This window comes from Nerophis lumbriciformis, linkage group LG04 (assembly GCF_033978685.3).
Source record: "Nerophis lumbriciformis linkage group LG04, RoL_Nlum_v2.1, whole genome shotgun sequence".
NCBI classification, from domain to species: Eukaryota; Metazoa; Chordata; class Actinopteri; order Syngnathiformes; family Syngnathidae; genus Nerophis; species Nerophis lumbriciformis.
Window position 1 is genome coordinate 11874265 of NC_084551.2, and position 21647 is coordinate 11895911.

At 38.3% G+C, this 21647-nt stretch overlaps 1 protein-coding gene across 1 annotated transcript; it reads right to left on the bottom strand.

Moving 5' to 3' along the window:
* Nucleotides 1-702: 702 nt before the first annotated feature.
* LOC133596176 (lysosomal-associated transmembrane protein 4B-like) lies at nt 703-21560 on the bottom strand. Its single transcript, XM_061948935.2, has 7 exons — nt 21459-21560; nt 19041-19152; nt 13175-13248; nt 10590-10712; nt 10372-10470; nt 10013-10108; nt 703-2058 (listed from the first exon to the last, which is right to left on the bottom strand). Exons 1-7 carry the CDS (start codon nt 21546-21548, stop codon nt 1975-1977), a joined length of 678 nt encoding a protein of 225 aa, XP_061804919.2. The 5' UTR covers nt 21549-21560; the 3' UTR covers nt 703-1974.
* Nucleotides 21561-21647: the final 87 nt, after the last annotated feature.

Genomic DNA, 21647 nt, shown 5'->3' on the forward strand with positions numbered 1-21647 from the left:
CATCGTCTATATTAGATATATAACAACGGGCGGGTGCGGGCGGGTGTGGTTTTGATAAAATGTTGGTTCGGGTGAATGGCGGATGGATGACGACTTTTGTAATGCGGTTGCGGATGAAATAATTGCCTATCCGCGCATCTCTAGTACATATACACACACACGTATACATACATACCTGTATTATGACTTCGAAAGAATACTATAAACTTAAGGTGAATAAGACGTTTGTTCTGATTATTTTTTTTACTTTAATTTTTTTCCTGATAAGTTTTTTTTAATATATATTTTCTGCAAATAAGTGTGAATTCACTGTACTTATTTTAGCATTACAACAGAGCAGCTTGTGGTTGTCTTTGCAGGTTCCACTGTAAATCTTGAGCAGGTTTGTAATGTCTAGTCAAATAGAAAAAGGTAAAGTCAGAAGTTCCATTTCAAAACTGGACAATTGGACATAAATGTGGTACTGCTAATTCATGTGGTCGTCAAGTCCAAACACAAGTCTCTGCGAAGGTTATAAAGTCTATTTTTGAGATATATATCATCCAAAGTCGAGCTTGGGTTTATGGAAAGACTCCGTCACTGGAATCCCAACCACACAATGAGCACTTCGCAAGGTAGTAGATCATATCTTACAAATACTTTCCATGTTTTATTCACACCCCAGAAGCAAGGATGTATTAAAAGTATGAAGGTAATACAAGACACATTTTGCAAACATCTATTTATTTTTCACTTTGATTGCACATCACAGCATTTTCCAATAAGCATACCTGGGGAAACAGACGTGTGTTTCCACATAGCAGACCACTGGCCTTATTAAGGAAAACACAACTCGGGTCCATTTTCTTTTTTTCATAACACAAAGGCCCGATGCTTTACAACAAGACTATTTTTTCAATAAAATAAACATTTTCAACATGTTAAGGTGCAGCTGATAGGAGACAACATGATAGGACAAAACAACACAGCAACCATTCACTCTTTACTAAGGGTACTTTGCATGAATACAAAGTGTGTGTCTGACGCACAATACAATTACACGCACACAGCAAACACAGCATTAATAAAAATATATCTTTCATCTATTAATAATGTCAGCCAAAATGACAGATATTGGTAGTTAGTCAGTATGACTAAGAAGAAGGTCACAAGTCCATTACACAATGTATTATTAGGGATGTGACAAGATCTTGTGTCACGAAATCTCACCAGAATAAAACGTGACGATATTTCTCCTCATAAGAAAAGTGGGTAGAAGATAGTCAGAAGGTTGTTTGTTTAATAGAAGTATATTTGCCTGGCCGTGCGTGAGTGATTGGAACCACACGTTAATAAGTACGTTGTGCACACTAAAAACTGAACGCTAGCAAACAAAGCTAGCTTCAGCTCTCCTTCAAGCCAACGCTCCATGTCTACGCCAAGCATAAACTGCTAAATTGTCAATAATGGACGCCAAAAGGGGACTGAAAAACACTCTTAACGCACCGGATTGCTTCTGCCAGCAGCAGATGCAATCCAGCAATCTACAGCAGCCCAGAGATAATACGATACAGACGAATCAGTGACACACTTGACAGCTGCGATATCAGAGATGCAGAAGACGCTGTAGAGCTCCTCAAAAAATATTACTATATTTTCTTTAACTTTCTATGATTTTTCATTTTAGGTTTTAGTTGTGAAAACAAGTTATAAGTTAATGCATTGCTCCATAAGCCCCCTCAACACCAGCCAATTGTCACAACTCTACCACCCTGCATGGGCACCTGCTTGAAATTAATGTTAAAACCTTGTCTCGCGAACCCGATATCATGTATCGTCTCGTGAAATGAGAGTATCGTCACACCCCTACGACGTACACAATGATGGTGTGTGACGGCTGTTCATAGCAAATGTGTTACCGAATGCTTAAAGAGGCAGTGAGGTGCAGACGTGGATTGTACAAAGACTTCCTACCGAGGGTTCTTGGGAATGTCCTCATGCGGTCATTGTGGGAGAGGACCGAGGAGCGCCCTGTTTAGTCGGAACATCCACGCTGTTGTCATAAGGAGGAAAGAGCACCTGTACATAAGGGGAAGCAGACGGAGAACAAGCCTTTAAAAGAAAACTGCTTGCTTTATGTGAGCCAACATGCAGTCCAAAGCAACATTGTCGTTATGTCTGACCAATGACCCAACAAACAATGACACGTTGAAGTGTCAAACAATGCAGCGTTTCATTTGGAATTCTAATCTCATAAGGAGTTTATGGACCTCAAATAATGAACTCCCTCTGACTGCCGGTGTAATTAGATTATATTATATTAGCTGTACGTGAATAAATCAATATCTCGGTCAGCTCTGCTCCTAATTGGCTCGTCATGGTACCATAGCATTATACCATGTTAGCATCAGTATAGTAGTGTATAGTAATACACTACCATAGTGTCATACAATCATAGTATCACACTATCATAGTCATGGTATCACAGCATCATAGTATCACCCTATCATACAGTAATATCATACTATCACTACATCATGGTATTACAGTATCGCACTATCATAGCATCATACTATCGTAGCATTGTAATATCGCAGTATCACACTATCAAAGTATGATACTATTATAGTAAATAGAGATGTCCAATAATATCAGCCTGCCGATAAATGCTTTAAAATGTAATATTGGAAATTATCGGTATCGTTTTTTTATTATCGGTATCGTTTTTTTATTTTTTTTTTTATTTTTTATTATTAAATCAACATAAAAAACACAAGATACACTTACAATTAGTGCACCAACCCAAAAAACCTCCCTCCCCCATTTACACTCATTCACACAAAAGGGTTGTTTCTTTCTGTTATTAATATTCTGGTTCCTACATTATATATCAATATATATCAATACAGTCTGCAAGGGATACAGTCCGTAAGCACACATGGTTGTGCATGCTGCTGGTCCACTAATAGTACTAACCTTTAACAGTTAATTTTACTCATTTTCATTAATTACTAGTTTCTATGTAACTGTTTTTATATTATTTTACTTTCTTTTTTATTCAAGAAAATGTTTTTAATTTATTTATCTTATTCTATTTTATTAATATTTTAAAAAAGGACCTTATCTTCACCATACCTGGTTGTCCAAATTAGGCATAACAATGTGTTAATTCCACGACTGTATATATCGGTTGATATCGGTATCCGTAATTAAAGAGTTGGACAATATCGGAATATCGGCAAAAAACCATTATCGGACATCTCTAATAGTAACATTATATTATAGTATATTATTCTATGTTAGTATCATACTATCATAGCAACACTATCATATCATCATAGTCCATCCATCCATCCATTTTCTAACGCTTGTCCCTCTCAGGGTCGTAGAGGTGCTGGAGCCTATCCCAACTGCATTCAGTTGGAAGGCGGGGTACACCCTGGACAAGTCACCACCTCATCGCAGGGCCAACACAGATAGACAGACAACATTCACACTCACATTCACACACTAGAGCCAATTTAGTGTTGCCAATCAACCTATCCCCAGGTGCATCATCATAGTATCATACTATTTTAGTGTCGTACTATAATACTGTAGAATGATAACATCGTAAAATAACAGTATCATACTGTTGTAGTATCATATCATCATAGTTATCTTAATATCAGATCATTATCGTATTATACTATCTTAATATCATAGTTTCATACTATTACAGTATTAGAGCCTCATAGTATCATACTATCATAGCATCGCAGTATGACTATTATAACATCATACTATCAGTGTCTTAGTACAGTTCTGCAGTATCATAGCATCATACGATCACAGTAACTGACCTTATGTTACTATAATAGCAGCCCTTCTCAAAGGGTGGATGGGGCCCCCTGGGGGGGAGTGGTGCGATACCAGGGGGGCGCATGTGACCTTGGGGAAGATGCTTTTTTTGCCGTACCAGAATATAATGAAGCGTATGTTGCACTTGGCATCACTGTAAGCACGGTGGGAGACGAGGAACGACCGGTGTGCTGTTTCCTTGAATGTTAATACGTTTTAAATGTTATGCAGAGGTATACTTGTAACAAATTACACTATTTATAGTCATGGTGGAGAGTGAGGGGGCACAAAATATTTTCTTCTTCCTGGGGGTGGGGGGGCGTAACATAAAATATTGGAGAAGCACTGCTATAATAGTAAGAACGTACATAGTATCATATCATCACCGTACCATACTAAGATGACATGACACGATGATACATCACAGTATCATACTATGAGGACATGAAAATATTACACCATCATAGTATTATGGCATCAGATCCACAGAAAATGTTAAATTATTGTACATAACGGCTGTGGGAAGCTGAGCATATTACATTTACATATTACAATAATATAATGGATACATAATTAACAATTACTATAATTTAATATTAAGAGTATGTGAAAGTTCAACTCCTACCTTGTGTACTTCCGTGACAACCTCTTTAAATCTTTGTAATCAATCAGAAATATCTAGCAGCTAAAAGTCAAACATAGATAAGTGTCAAGAGAGCATTTTTCATATTATGCCTTGCAAGGGATTTAAATGGGTGCAATTTCAAAGGGACAAGCGGTAGAAAATGGATGGATGGGTGATGGGACACTTTTTTTTATTATATGCACAAAGTTCAGTGAGCAAGTTGTGTTATGTGTGACCATGTGTTAACTTTTTGTGCTGGTTGATTTTTTTTTTTCTGCACAATGACTAGGAAAGGTTGTTTGGATTGGGTCATACAAGTAACTGCTGTGCTTGTAATGCAAGTACAAATCATGGTCACTGACTAGAGTTTCTCACATTGTCTGCAAGATGGTGACAAACCGCTCGGGATGGTTTCCTGCTGGCCCCAATATGGACTGGACTCTTACTATTATGTTGGATCCACTATGGACTGGACTCTTACAATATTATGTCAGACCCACTCGACATCCATTGCATTCGGTCTCCCCGAGGGGGGGGGTTACCCACATATGCGGTCCTCTCCAAGGTTTCTCATAGTCATTCACATTGATGTCTTACTGGGGTGAGTTTTTCCTTGCCCTTATGTGGGCTCTGTACCGAGAATGTCGTTGTGGCTTGTGCAGCCCTTTGAGACACTTGTGATTTAGGGCTATATAAATAAACATTGATTGATTGATTGATTGAAATTGCCACCTGTCAGACTCCTGGCTACTTAAAGGTGCCATATTTAATAATGTGGCCAGAAATGGTACTGCAATCACGGTCAGGATTCTGTAGTCCCCTCCCTCTCTCCCTGACTGAGGTTGCCAGATACGCAGGCTAATCCAGCTCGATCAACTGGGCTACTCCAAGGAACTTCCACTGCCTCTAACTAGGGGTAGAGGGGCTGGGACCATAATAGACAAGCGTTGTCAATAACAAATCTCTAACCAATAAATTTTACACAGAAATTAGGCTATTTTCAGGAAGAAGTACATCATGCCTGTGTACAATATCACAACAAATGGCAATCATATGGTTATTGTCAGTACTATCACAAAACAAAGACTTAAACAAACTACAACCAATGCTAGCAATGGTTATACTGGTGAAAATAAGTAGAGCATGCTTAGCAGCCTAACGTACACCAAAACTAATGAGGAGACATTTATCAAGGTATGCCTATAAGCTACACGAATGAGTAGTTATTTTATCATGTGATTTGGCTGTCTCCATACGTTTCACATTGCCATGATGACAGCCGTGCTAATATTGGAACCCATTTCCTCAGAGTATCAGCATATTGAGAACCAAATAGGCACTGACACTACCCACAGCCACATAGGTTTTATTTGTCGAAAAAGTATCTTTTGCCCTGTCAGTTTGAATACACATTGACATACAGGCTAACGGGCATACATTTCCCCTGTTAGCCTGTATGTCGATGTGTCATTGACCGGGCTAGCATGCTAAGCATTACACTAGGAGCTACACACTATCACACACTAAGGATTCGTTCCGCGAACATTCTAGCTTTGTTAGACAAGATCATAGACTGTATTGGACAATATAGTTTACAAACTAAATGTCCATTTCCATTTATTAGAAATAATAAGAAAACTTAAATGCCCGACTTACCTATCAAGGAGGAAATTAGCAAGTTTGGCGTCAGATGAAAACATCTTCTCCGCCTTCAATCGTCTCCATCTTTCAAAGGCATCATCGATACAAATCCTCGTTTTGTTCCTGGCTTTGTCATGAATAAGTTGAGAATCGTAACGGCGCCTTTTAGATTTACTAAGGTCTGACATGTTTAGTAACTTTACCAGTGGCAGTAGCCAGACAAGACGAAGATGGCGGTGCGTAACTGGCAACCTGAATGTGACACACTCATTGACTTTCTAATTGGTCAAACGGTGGAGGGCGGGACACCGAAATGAAAACAATCACAAGATATCAGGGCTGTAAATCTAATTTTGAAATGAGCATATCCCGGCTGTACTACTGTTATTAGTCATAGAGGTATTCGAAAAGAAAATGATTTATTAATGCCTTTTGACATATCAGGGCCATTTAATGATGACTTGACATGAAATCATTACATAAGGCTCCTTTAAATTTAATATGATAACTCCTTGCAAGGCCAGGTTCAATCAATCAATCAATGTTTATTTATATAGCCCTAAATCACAAGTGTCTCAAAGGGCTGCACAAGCCACAACGACATCCTCGGTACAGAGCCCACATAGGTTGCTTATCAAAATTGCACACGTGCCGTGTCTCGTGGGCCAAATTGAAAATGGTCGTGGTTTGGACACCCCTGCTCTAAATATACCATACTGATGTTGAGTTTTAATTGGCCTTGTGGACCAGGGCCCGTATTTATCAAGCGTCTTAGAGTGCCATTTTACACTTAAGTCCTGAGAATTTGCGAAATGTAGTCCTACTCTCAAACTTAAGAATAAAAGCTATTTATCAACTTTCTTAAGTCTAAGAATCACTCCTACTCTCCACGATATTTAAGAGACCTTCAGAGGTGTCCTAAGTGGTTAGGAGTTGCCAGCGGGGGATGGCACTGAGGCGAGAGAGACGTGCGCGAACGTTCAGGGAGCGGAAGGATGTCCTGGCTTTGTTTGATGACGAGCAGCTGATCAAACGGTATCGTTTAGACAGAGCGGGTATTATTTTTGTCAGAGATTTAATAAGGGGCGTCATCTCATCAGCAACATCACACAGCAGAGCTTTCACAGCAGAACTAAAGGTCATCACAATGCTTCGATATCTCGCCACTGGGAAAATGAATTGGAAAGAAAAGGAAACATTTATTTTTGATTCATTGCCAATATTGTTTGTTTGTTTTGTATTATTTTGTAGTTTATTGTCAAAATATACACTCCCATTGTCCACTTAAATATTTATAAGACATTTCTTTATTCTTAGACAAGGGATTCCCTTCCGTGATTGGTCATTTCTATGGACTCAGAAATGACATCACCTAAAATTCCGTTTACGGCACATAGTAATGTCGTAATTCAGCTCTGAGTGTGACACTTAAGATTCAGTCCTACACTTCGCTGAAAGTATGAGTAAGACCAGGGCAAATGCTAAGGGCGCCGTCCATCAAGGGGCGCCACGTCAGTGCCACAAATGTTGGAGGAAAAGAAAAAAAAAAAAAAAAAAAAAAGTTGGCACTATTATTTCTAAATGCAAAAAATAATCCCACGTTAATTAAAATGCAAAGTAAAGCCTATTTAATAGAAATATTATTTGTTACAACATTACGCCCCCCCCCTCCCGCACGGTGCGCCCCTCCCTTCCCGTAACGTCACCACATCAAAAAATCAACACAAGATGTCAAAACGGCCAAAACTGTCAGGTGCTCAGGGAAGAAAAAAGAGAAAAGAAGAGGAGGAGAAACGAGAAAAGACAGAGGTAGCAGGTAGGTAACGTTAGCCTACATGAAATTATTTGTCTGTTACAGAATGTGATAGAAACCTGGCTTTTAGCATTAAGCTAATGTTACATGATTCGGCAATTGCTAATCAATAAATAGCTAGTTCTGTTTTAACGTCGGGTTAATATTGTGGAGGGGGCTAAATTGTTTTGGAAAATAATAATGTAACGTTAGGTAATTACAGTACTCCCACCCAGAGGTGGGTAGAGTAGCCAGAAATTGTACTCAAGTAAGAGTACTGTTACTTTAGAGATTTATTACTCAAATAAAAGTAAGGAGTAGTCACCCAAATATTTACTTGAGTAAAAGTAAAAAGTATGTTGTAAAAAAACTACTCAAGTACTGAGTAACTGATGAGTAACATATACACACACACACATATATATATATATATATATATATATATATATATATATATATATATATACATATATATATATATATACATATATATATATATATATATATATATATATATATACATATATATATATATATATATATATATATATATACATATACACACACACACACACATATATATACATATATATATACACACACACATATATATATATATATATATATATATATATATATATATATATATATATATATATATATACATACATTGATATATACAGTATATAATTTATTTATTTTTTTTTTGCCGTTTTTGTTTACATGTTAATAGTGTTTTAATGAATATACACGCATGTTTAACACATATAGATTCCTTTCTTTCATGAAGACAAGAATATAAGTTGGTGTATTACCTGATTCTGATGACTTGCATTGATTGGGATCAGACAGTAGTGATGACAAACGTCCACGTTTTCAAATGGAGGAGAAAAAAAGTTCCTCCTTTCTGTCTAATACCACATGAAAGTGGTTGGTTTTTGGCATCTTATATGTCCAGCTTCCATTTTCGTTTTTATACACTTTACAAGAAATACATTGGCGGCAAACTCCGTAGCTTGCTAGCTTGTTTGCGCAGGCTTTCGGAGACTCTTATTTTGAAAGCGCAGGCGCGATGGAGCGGCACTTTTATTGTGAAGACAGGAACTGTGCAGTCAGTCTTTAGGCTTTTGACGGTGTGTACGGTTGAAATAAAAAATGGTCTATTTTCCTTCACACTTTTGATTGATTGATTGGAACTTGTATTAGTAGATTGCATAGTACAGTACATATTCCGTACAATTGACCACTAAATGGTAACACCCCAATAAGTTTTTCAACTTGTTTAAGTCAGGTCATGTGACCCCTGGCTCTGTTTGATTGGTCCAACGTCACCAGTGACTGCATCTGATTGGTGGAACGGAGTGAACGTCACCAGTGACTGTATTTGTTGAAACGCAGGCACTTTGAAGGTCTGTCTGACAGACCAAAACAAACAAAGCGTGCATTAACAGATCGATAAAAATTAGTAGCGAGTAGCAAGCTGAATGTAGATAAAAGTAGCGGAGTAAAAGTAGCGTTTCTTCTCTATAAATATACTCAAGTAAAAGTAAAAGTATGTTGCATTAAAACTACTCTTAGAAGTACAATTTATCCCAAAAGTTACTCAAGTAGATGTAACGGAGTAAATGTAGCGCGTTACTACCCACCTCTGCTCCCACCTTACATTCCTCAGGGACATTTGTATTAGATCTTTTAAGCAGGTGTTTTTATTTACATTGTTATTGCCTTCTGGTTAGCTAATGTTTGCCCTGTAGGTAATAGTCACTTTTCCACCCCTTTATATATTAGGTATAGTTGTAAGTAAAAAAAAAAAAAGGTCAAAGACAAAGCTATTCGGTTTCTTGTGAGTATATACACTTCACTGCCGATGTGGGGGGGCGCCACCTAAAATCTTGCCTAGGGCGCCAGATTGGTTAGGGCCGGGCCTGAGTAAGACGCTTGATAACTAACTTTTAAGTGCAGCTTTCAGCGAATAATTTCTTTACTTATAAGTCAACTCTTAGCAGACTTCTTAGGAGTAATTCTAAGACACTTGATAAATACGGCCCAAGGTGTTCATCGAACAAAATGTTAATAATTGTGTTTGTAGTTTACAGTGCACCATACATAGCGGCGTTTGTAAAATTGTGTCTTACCGTTGTGTCATCGGTTGTGACGTAGAGTAGGATTTGTGCAGTGCCGCGGCTGCACACGTATCTGTAACAGCTCCACACGCATGCTATCAGGTAAGCCTGGTGTAAAATGACAGCATTAAAATTATTATGTACAGTGTGAAAATATGCACTCCTTTAACACCATCAATGTAGTATGTTTCTGTTCACATCTGACTGTTACACTGTACAGTAAATCAATCATTGGTGTGAAAATTTGCAATCCGACATCACATCAACTCTACAAGCCAGAAAAAAGGAGCTTTAACTGTTTTACATGAATATTTATGTAATATGATAATATAATTGATCGTGTTGCTCCACAAACATGGAAGAGGACATACCTTGAAGGCCAAAATACAGCTGATGAAGAGCAGCACGACGAGGACCAAGCACACATTACTGAGAGCTGCAATGTCCTCTTTGTAGGGAAAATTGTCAGGCTGCAAAGGGGGGTGTAGAAAGTGTACATGAAGTACAGTATATTAGAGCACTATACTTGACCATATCCATAAAAGATGTACAAACACTTTAAAACATAACACCAGGCTGTCTTTCTTACCAATTGCTGCAGGTAATCCTGTATCGTATTTGGATAGACCACAATGCTCACAGCAACAAGGGTGTTGAGTGCAAAGTCGAAGATCTGATAGCAGAAAAACGGTATGATCCAGGCAGCATGCAACTGAAAAAGATTGTTTACATTTTAGATGCAGGGACAGCATCAAATAAAACCACTAACGATTAGTCTTTCGATTAAATAAATGAACTGTTCAAATAATTCATTAAAAGTTCTATATACATCAGAAGTCGGTGAATATGCAGCTTTCATTTGACTAGTGGGTAGACTGTCTGTTTTCTTCCGGTACTTTCGTCGCACGCGCCAGTGCCTCAATGAATGAGAAGCGCCGAATTCTGTGTCGTAATGGTCATGTGTGAGGGTCCTGTCAGCTCATTGGTCCCGTGCTGCAGCTTTACCGTAAAATGCGATATAAAAGCGCCTTGTCATGCAATAATTTTTCAACATTTCAAATACTGTTTTGATTTACACGGTAAACGGGACAAAGTGCGTCCCTTTACAGATTGATATGCGTACTTTTGTTACTAAATACGGAACGATTCCGTTTTTCAAGGGACCGTTGGCAACTACAGAATCCTGCCCAATTACAATACTGTAAACGTGTAGGGACTAGGGATCAGTATTGGCGGATTTATGTGAAATAAAATCTTTATCGCCATTGCCAATTAAGGCTTTTTAATGTTGAACACAAACACCCAGCCCCTCTGCCTGACACTGTATTTATTGCTGGAGCTGGTGTGGAGGCGCTCTTATAAGCTTACAGTTGGTACAAAATGCGGCTGCTAGACTTTTGACAAGAACAAGAAAGTTTGATCATATTACGCCTATACTGGCTCACCTGCACTGGCTTCCTGTGCACTTAAGATGTGACTTTAAGGTTTTACTACTTACGTATAAAATACTACACGGTCTAGCTCAGTCCTATCTTGTCGATTGCATTGTACCATATGTCCCGGCAAGAAATCTGCGTTCAAAGAACTCCGGCTTATTAGTGATTCCCAGAGCCCAAAAAAAGTCTGCGGGCTATAGAGCGTTTTCTATTCGGGCTCCAGTACAATGGAATGCCCTCCCGGTAACAATTAGAGATGCTACCTCAGTAGAAGCATTTAAGTCCCATCTTAAAACTCATTTGTATACTCTAGCCTTTAAATAGCCCCCCTGTTAGACCAGTTGATCTGCCGTTTCTTTTCTTCTCTCCTCTGCTCCCCTCTATCCCTTGTGGAGGGGGGGTGGGCACAGGTCCGGTGGCCATGGATGAAGTGCTGGCTGTCCAGAGTCGGGACCCGGGGTGGACCGCTCGCCTGTGCATTGGCTGGGAACATCTCTGCGCTGCTGACCCGTCTCCGCTCGGGATGGTGTCCTGCTGGCCCCACTATGGACTGGACTCTTACTATTATGTTGGATCCACTATGGACTGGACTCTCACAATATTATGTCAGACCCACTCGACATCCATTGCTTTCGGTCTCCCCTAGAGGGGGGGGTTACCCACATATGCGGTCCTCTCCAAGGTTTCTCATAGTCATTCACATCGACGTCCCACTGGGGTGAGTTTTTCCTTGCCCTTATGTGGGCTTTGTACCGAGGATGTCGTTGTGGCTTGTGCAGCCCTTTGAGACACTTGTGATTTAGGGCTATATAAATAAACATTGATTGATTGATTAATTGATTGATAAGCTAATAATAATAATAATCACCTCCATTGCGGCAAATAAACTGTACATATCTTAAGTACCATTATCACTGGAGGACGAGGATAAACATGTTACACACCGAGAGCAAGCCCGAAGCAGGCATGCTAATAGCTAGGCTAACCGACCACTAAGCTAGCTTTAAACAACACCAATAAAGAGGTGCTTAGTAAAGTTTTGGAAGTGTAGATGGAAGCAAGTTACAGCAGAAAGTAATCAGTTATTAACATGAAATTACTTTCCAGAGTAGATTAACAAGAGTTAGAGAGAGGATAATATGACGACAATTCTTGGTGTGTCTGCATTGTCCCAGTCAGTACATGACACGCAAGAGGAGGACAGATCAATCCATAAATTGGTTGTGTCGATAACAAGGGTAGTATCATTATATGTGCGACACCAGAGTGGTTGTATCAATATTTGTATTTTCTCAAAATAATCTTTTGGTCGTTTTTGTTAAGATTTACACACTCATGAAATGATTCCCTAGACACAGGAGGATTTAGGACTTGGAGGGCAAAATATTGAAATTAGTAGTTTAATTTATTGTGCACTATAGACTTTTTTTTTTTTATCAAACAATTGTATGTAAATAAGAGAATAAGGAATGAGTTTAATTATTGGATTGATATTGTTAAATTGTCAATAGCACTCACCATAATTACATTTATAGTTAATACATTTGATTGGTATCGGTGTTGATATCAGCCAATCTCACTCATTAGAATAAGCAGCATAAAACGCTGATCAGAACATCCCTCACTTAGGAATTAGATACAGAGTGATAATCCAATTATGTCCCATTTTTTTTTCAATAAGACGCGTGAAGGTGTGCAAAAGCACAGCAAACTAATAATAAAACAACATTTAGTTGACCTTGTATGCACCATATGTTGCCATCCCACATATGAGTATCATCAGCAGGGAGATGGATGAGGCGATGCACATGTCTAAAACAGAAAGACAAGGCACACTTTTAAGAGAGTATTGTAACGTTTCAGAGTACTACAGAGTCTACGCCTGTAAAAAGAGACAATCCAAGACATGTCAATAAACGTATTATAAAAAAGCAGATTTAGAAGATCCTGGCGCAGTGAAAAACCCACACAATAGAAAGTAAAATAAAATAATAATTTTTACTATGAGCCAAAAACACCCAAACAACTGGACAAACTATTGTCTTTCCTGAAAACCACAATAAGAGACAATCCTTTGAATTCTAAAAGAACTTCATCAAAATATTTGGTAGAAAATACAAAGGATTTAGACTGCATGAGAAGAGGGCTGCTGTGGGAATGTTGGGAGCCTGTAAAGTGTGTGTAAGATGAAGAAGACTGCAATATCACACATCTGATATAAAACAAGTATTGCATATAAGATCGTCATTACGTTCTCCTTCCAAGAGAGGACAAAAGATGATGAGGATTAAAAAAGACAACAGGCAAATGTATTAATGAACAGCTGAAATGTTTGTATTAGCTTTCCCCGGAAGACAAAGAAGGAATCAAAAAATATTTAGCAAACAAATCAAGTACTTTATGGAGAATGATGACACATCAGAGATAGGTGATCATTACTATTGCAGTGGTTATCAAACTTTTTTTCACCAAGTATCACCTCAGAAAACCCCTGGCTCTCCAAGTACCACCATAATAACAAACATTGAAATACAATAGTGTAGCAGGCCTAAGTATTCATTAAAAACAAGGCAGAGGTTTTATTTAAAGGAGCCATATGTAATAATATCATGTCAAGTCATCATTAAATGGCCCTGATATGTCAAAAGGCATTAATAAGATTTACAGCCCCGAAATCTTGTTGTTTTCATTTCGATGTCCCGCCCTCTACCGTTTGACCAATTAGAGAGTCAGTGAGTGTGTTTTTTTTGATTGAATTGATTGAAACTTTTATTAGTAGATTGCACAGTGCAGTACATATTCCGTACATTTGACCACTAAATGGTAACACCCGAATAAGTTTTTCAACTTGTTTAAGTCAGGGTCCACGTCACATCCAGGTTGCCAGTTACGCGCTGCCATCTTCGTCTAGTTCAGGTGTCGGCAACCCGCGGCTCTAGAGCCCCATGCGGCTCTTTAGCGCCGCCCTAGTGGCTCCCTGGAGCTTTTACAAAGATGTATGAAAAATGGAAAAAGATGAGAGGAAATAATTTATTTTTTGTTTTAATATGGTTTCTGTAAGAGGCCAAACATGACACAAACCTCCCTAATTGTTATAAAGCACACTGTTTGTATTAAACATGCTTCACTGATTGAGTATTTGGCAAGCGCCGTTTTGTCCTACTAATTTTGGCGGTCGTTGAACTCACCGTAGTTTGTTTACATGTATGACTTTCTAGGACGTGTTTAATGCCACTTCTTTTTCTGTCTCATTTTGTCCACCAAACTTTTAACGTTGTGCATGAATGCACAAAGGTGAGTTTTGTTGATGTTATTGACTTGTGGGGAGTGCTAATCGGGCATATTTGGTCACTGCATGACTGCAAGCTAATCGATGCTAACATGCTATTTAGGCTAGCTATATGTACATATTGCATCATAATGCCTCGTTTGTAGGTATATTTGAGCTAATTTAGTTTCCTTTAAGTCCTCTTAATTCAATTTATATCTCATGACACACTATCTGTATGTAATATGGCTTTTAATTTTTTTGCGGCTCCAGACAGATTTGCTTTTGTATTTTTGGTCCAATATGGCTCTTTCAACATTTTGGGTTGCCGACCCCTGGTCTAGTTACTACCACTGGTAAAGTTACTAAACATGTCAGACCTTAGTAAATCTAAAAGGGGTTGTTACGATTCTCAACTTATTCATGACAAAGCCATGAACAAAATGAGGATTTGTATCAGGGATGCCTTTGAAAAATAGAGACGATTGAAGGCGGAGAAGATTTTTTCATCTGACGCCAAACTTGCTAATTTCCTCCTTGATATGTATGTCAGGCATTTACGTTTTCTTATTACTTGTAATAGATGGAAATGGACATTTTGTATGTTAAACTATATTGTCCAATACAGTCTATGATCTTGTCTGACAAAGTTAGTATGTTTGTGCAACGAATGCTTTGATGGTGCTCCTAGTGTGACACATCGACATATAGGCTAACGGGGGAAATATATCTGTCATCGAACTGACAGGGCAAAATATATTTTCGACAAATAAAACCTTTGTGGATATGGGTAGTGTCAGTGCCTATTTCGTTCTCAATATTGCTGATACGCTGAGGAAATGGGTTCCAACATTGGCAATGTGAAAACGTATGGAGACAAATTAGCCAAATTACATAATAAAATAATTTTCATTTGTGTCGCTTATAGGCATACCTTGGTAAAATGTCTCCTCACTAGTTTTGGGCATACATTAGGCTACTAAGCACGCTCTACTTATTTTCACCAGTAAAACCATTGCTAGTGTTGGTTGTAGTTTGTTTTAGTCTTTGTTTTCTGATAGTACTGACAATAACCATATGATTGCCATTTGTTGTGATGTTGTATGCAGGTATGACGTACTTCTTCCTGACAATAGCCTAATTTCTGTGTAAAATGTGTTGGTTAGAGATTTATTATTGACAACACGCTTGTCTATTCAGCTATTATGGTCCTAGCACAGGGGTCGGCAACCTTTACCACTCAAAGAGCCATTTTGACCCGTTTCACAAATTAAAGAAAACATTGGGAGCCACAAAACTCTTTTGAAATTTAAAATGAAATTAAAGCTGCAAGCAGCGTTGGTCGGGCCCGCGTATTTGGCAGGTGCTAGTCCTAAGTCTCCCAATACTTTTGTCCAGTTTTAGTCCCAAGTGTCCCAATACTTTTGGCAAGTTGTAGTCCTAAGTGTCCCAATACTTTTGTCAAGTTGTAGTCCCAAGTGTCCCAATACTTTTGTCCAGTTTTCGGCCTAAGTGTCCCAATACTTTTGTCCAGTTTTCGGCCTAAGTGTCCCAATACTTTTGTCCGGTGGTAGTCATAAGTGTCCCAATACTTTTGTCTAGTGTACCTACCTTGTCTGCATTGTGTAGGCACGCTGGTGCTTCCTACTTTTAAGCAGCCATCTTAAAAAAACAGCAGCGCAGCAGCATCAGCGCAGCAGGTCTTTGAAGGGTCATAAAATCAAAACCAGAGCAGGTATTAAAACGCTGTTCTATTATTTTATACACAAGGGTTTAATCTCTCTCCTGTGTTAGTTTGAAGCAGAAACGACAAACGCGCTCAGAGGAGATAGTTTTTGAAGGAAGGTGACCGGTTTTTACAAAAAAATTGTTTTGAAGGGGGAATAGCAAACTTCCTGTTGATTTTTGCTGGGGGTTGTCAATTTATGAAATGTCTAAGTGAGCCCTACATAGAGGTTTTTGTTTCATGTCTCTCCGACCTTCCCAGTGGGAGTTACAGGCAGTTTTGTCAGTTTTTTCATCCGAGGAGCAGTTTTTTGTGCGTTTCATTAAAAAATTGCGCTAGAGCACAATTTTGAGATTTGGGGTTAGGTTTTTTTATTAGATCGCAATTTTTGCCAGTCCTGATGTGTGTGTTCAGTTCGGTGAGTTTTGAAGCATGTTAAGGGGGTCAAATTACAGCTCAAAGAGGCAAAAGTGACAGTTTTTAGTACTTTTTTGTCTTGAAGGGGGAATTGCCAACTTCCTGTTGATTTTTGCCCGATGATATACAATTATGAAAACTAGGTCTAAGTCAGACCTACATACAGGTTTTTGTTTCATGTCTCTCCGATCTTCCTAGTGGGAGATATAGGCAGTCTAGTTTTTTTTTTTCCTAGGGGGCGCTAGAGCGCAATTTTGAGTTTTGAGGTTGTTTTTTTTTTTAAAAAGGTAATTTTCGCAGGTCCTGATGTGTGGGTCAAATATGGTGAGTTTTGAAGCATGTTAAGTGGGTCAAATTACAGTTTAATGTGGCGGCGGAAGAATAAAGAATAAAGAATAAAACCTTACAAATTCAATAGGTCCTTATGTCCCATTGTATAAGGACTCCCAAAGGGAGTCCTTATACAATGGGCCATGCGGGCCCTAATAACACTGCATACAAAGCTTTTTTTTGTTTTGTGCTATGTATAAACCAGGGTTCTCAGACACGCGGCCCGTGAGACGTTAATTTGCGGCCCGGCCCGTGAGACGTTATTTTGCGGCCCGCACCTTAATATGAAAATTTAATGTTAGTGCGGCCCACAAGTTTTATATGAATGGCGCTTGACAGCGTCATACTTGCCAACCTTCCCGATTTTTCCGCGAGATTCCCGTAATTCAGGGCTACTATCCTTTCAAAAGTCAGCTGATTTTCGACCAAACAACAATAATAAGGACGTGCCGTGATGGCACTGCCATTGGCTCCCTCTACAGCCTGTACTAACAACGTGCCAGCTCTTTTACATGTTGTATGCGGCCCCTGCCTGCAAACGTAAGTGACTGCAAGCATACTTGGTCAACAGCCATACAGGTTACACTGAGGGTGGCGATATAAACAAGTTTATCACTCTTACTAATATGCGCCACAATGTGAACCCACACCAAACAAGAATGACGAACACATTTTGGGAGAACATCCGTACCGTAACACAACACAAACACAACAGAACAAATACCCAGAATCCCATGCATCTCTAACTCTTCCGAGCTACATTATACACCCCCGCTACCACCAAACAGAATTTTGACTGTGATTGCTCCTTTAACAAGTACATTTAATATTTTTGGCCACTGTAACATTACACAACGTTTGAACAGTAACACCGTGTTTAAAATTTTAATCAGGTGATTCTTGGACGTACCACTAGATGGATGAAAAACTCGAACAAACAAAAGAAGTCGAAGATAAATTTCTAAAGAGCAATAAATATGGCTAAAGTGGTGAAGCTGAATTTTCATTTGCACTTACATTTATTGACAGTTTAGTTAAATATAAAAAAATTCACCTATTTAAATATTAATTTTAAAATATTTTATCAATTTTAACTATTTCATTATTATCATTTAGCAAGATGGAATATTATTTTTGTAAGTAGGTTAGATATAAATATTATTATTAATATCAAGAGTAAGATTATTAATTCAGTGTTAATATCAGAGTGGGCCCTTGGGCCCTCTGTAGTGGAAAAGTTGGACCCCGAGGTCAAAAATGTTAAGAACCCTTGCTATAGTACACACTGAAGAAAATTATGTGCACTTATTAGAAAAAAAGCAAAAAAAAAAAGTGTTTATTTCAACTGGCCTCCCTAAAATATGCATTGAGGTTATACAATGTGTTTTATCTGATTACTCAATTAATTAATCAAACTAATCTATGGATTACTAAAAATCGATAGCTGCTACCCTACTGTCAACAACTCAATTAACCAACTACTATAACCATCTACGCTAATCATCACTTTCTTCAATGCAAGATATTCACAATGTTCATAGAAAAGGTAATTGGTCATTAATTATGTGTGATAAACCTGCGTTCATTCTTTTATCTATCAATGGTTGGTTAGAAAATAGGTTGCAGTGCCAATCTGTGGCAAAAAAATCAGGGAACAGTTTAATCCCTGGAAAGTAGGACAAAAAAGGCTAACTATGACTCTCACTGCGACCCACCTGCCATGTTGTTCTGTGCACACCTGCTCCAACTGTGAACAACTACGGTATGCACCTATTAATATTATGATCGTATATTTTATATATATATAATGGTGTAACATATCAGTTTGACAACATGTCCTGTTTGGACGATTTGCTTACTTACTGGCATCATCCATGACATCCAAGTCATTAGCCAACTCAGCACTGGTCAGGTGGTACTGCTCAGGATCACCGAGTGCCGTGAGCAGGATGAGTAACACCACGGCGTTGATGAGCTTAGGGACACAGGACATATGGGCAGATAAGACAAACAATACGGAGGAGGAGGCAGGCCGTTTAGAAAGTAAACTCACAGAGACATGTCAGGATTTCAAATTACATGTACTGAACTCACTATAATAAAACATTTAAAAAAAGCAATATCTTTATTATCTCATTTGTGGTGTGCAATGGCGTATCTATACTGGAATGTTATGCATTCTGCCCCTAACTAATATATAACATGTATATTTTAAACATCTAAAAGCAACCAGCTTCCCAATAATGTACAACCGTTTTTAAGAGAGAAAATTACATTTAAAACAATTGTGAGCATATACAGTACTAAAATAATTTTGCATACCCCGAAATGGAATTAAATAATGGAGTGAAGAACTCAAAGGATGTACTAATGTCAGACACTTGAAGAGACAGTATAAGCATAGGATGTTTACCAAGTACAGGGACGAAGAGGACGATTAATCGGATATCATCTATCATCTAAAGTCGGAATTTGTTACAAATCGATTAGTTTGTCGAATTAATTGAGTAATCGGATAAAATACCCTTAATATTCTCAATGCCTATTTCAGGGTAAATAGTTGAAATAATCAAAGATTTTTCTGCTTGCCATAACTGGCACTCTTTTTTCCTAATGGAGAGACATCAACACTGAAATTGTACTTACATGTGTTAGTAACATTTTTTTTTTTTTTTTAAACTGCACTCTATTGAAGAGGCTCTTTGGAAACAATGTGAAGTGAATTATATTTATATAGCGCTTTTCTCTAGTGACTCAAAGCGCTTTACATAGTGAAACCCAATATCTAAGTTACATTTAAACCAGTGTGGGTGGTACTGGGAGCAGGTGGGTAAAGTGTCTTGCCCAAGGACACAACGGCAGTGACTAGGATGGCGGAAGCGGGGATCGAACCTGGAACCCTCAAGTTGCTGGCGGCCACTCTACCAACTGAGCTATACCGCCCAATATGTGCGTATATTTAAGGTTCCGGGCACTCTGTGTGATCTGCATTTTCTATTTTGTATTAATTACCCTTATTAAAGGATTAATTAAAGCAACGGAATAAAAATTAAAGCTTTTTTCTAATCAAATTAATCAATTTTATCGAATAATCGTTGTATACCTATATACACCTTATGAGGACTGCAACGATTTATCGATTAAGTCCCTCGTCTATAAACAATATATATTTGTCTGTCAGTTTTGGCTATAATACACTTAAAAGTTAAAGTTAAAGTGCCAATAATTGGCACACGCCGCGTCTTAGTATTCATCTATTCATTTACAATGTTTACGTCACTCTTCGGGCGGCACTTATTGATTATTTTAGTAATTGCGTAATCTATCAATCACTCAGCATCAAGGGTTGGAATTGGGGGTTAAATCACCAAAGATGATTCCCGGGCACGGCCACCGCTGCTGCCCACTGTTCCCCTCACCTCCCAGGGGGTGATCAAGGGTGATGGGTCAAATGCAGAGAATAATTTCGTCACACCTAGTGTGTGCGACAATCATTGGTACTTTTCTATTCATCGAGTAATCGGATACAACACACTTTATAGCCTCAATGCGCATTGTAGGGAAAATAGTTGGAATAAACAAATATTATTCAACTTACCGTAACCTTCATTTTTTTTCTAACAAATGCACATCATCAACATTGAAATTGCAGTAATAAAAACTAATAAATAACCTGGCAGTACAGGTGTACTCAATGAAATCATCGGCATAGAAAACTACACTGACCAGAGTAAACTAATGGAAATATCTCATGAATGAAATTTGCAATGTTTAGTTCACTGGTATAATACTACATGCATGGCATGAAGATCCTATCTGGTCAGATGATCAGGTGGTGGTAATGGAAAATTGTCTGGCAGTCTGAAACTAAATCCACCTGCTACCTGCAGAGTTTTCATTTATTCATAGGGAGGGACACATCATCTTTCCATGTTTGCCTTCTGCATTACAATTACAAAATGGCAAATCAATTATACATTTTGTACATAAACAACATTCTAAAGTGTGCATAGGCATGTGAGCTCATGACTTGCTATTAGCTGACTATTTTGAAGCTAACTAGTTAGGAATGGTAGTATATATCAGTACACATTGTAAAGTCATGTCTAATATTTATTATTTAATTGTATGTATACGCCAACCTGCCAGGGGAATACCGACGGAAATTAGCCTTTGGCCATAACCTGAAATATTTACATATATCAATGTTTTTAATATGTGCTGTCCCTATTTTAAATAAAGAGAAACAATAGGTGAAATAATATTGATAGTGATGCTCACCATGTACCAGACCCCCAAGATGATGGTTCCTGTGCGGACATGGCAGCACAGGCAGCAGTTTGTGGAGTACCATTGGTTCAATGTCGTCATTCTGTCAAGCAACTTAAAAAAAACAGCATTTAGAAAACACCAACGTCCTTACTACGAGGGTCCCCAATGAATACTGACGAACACGACACCATCTGCCCG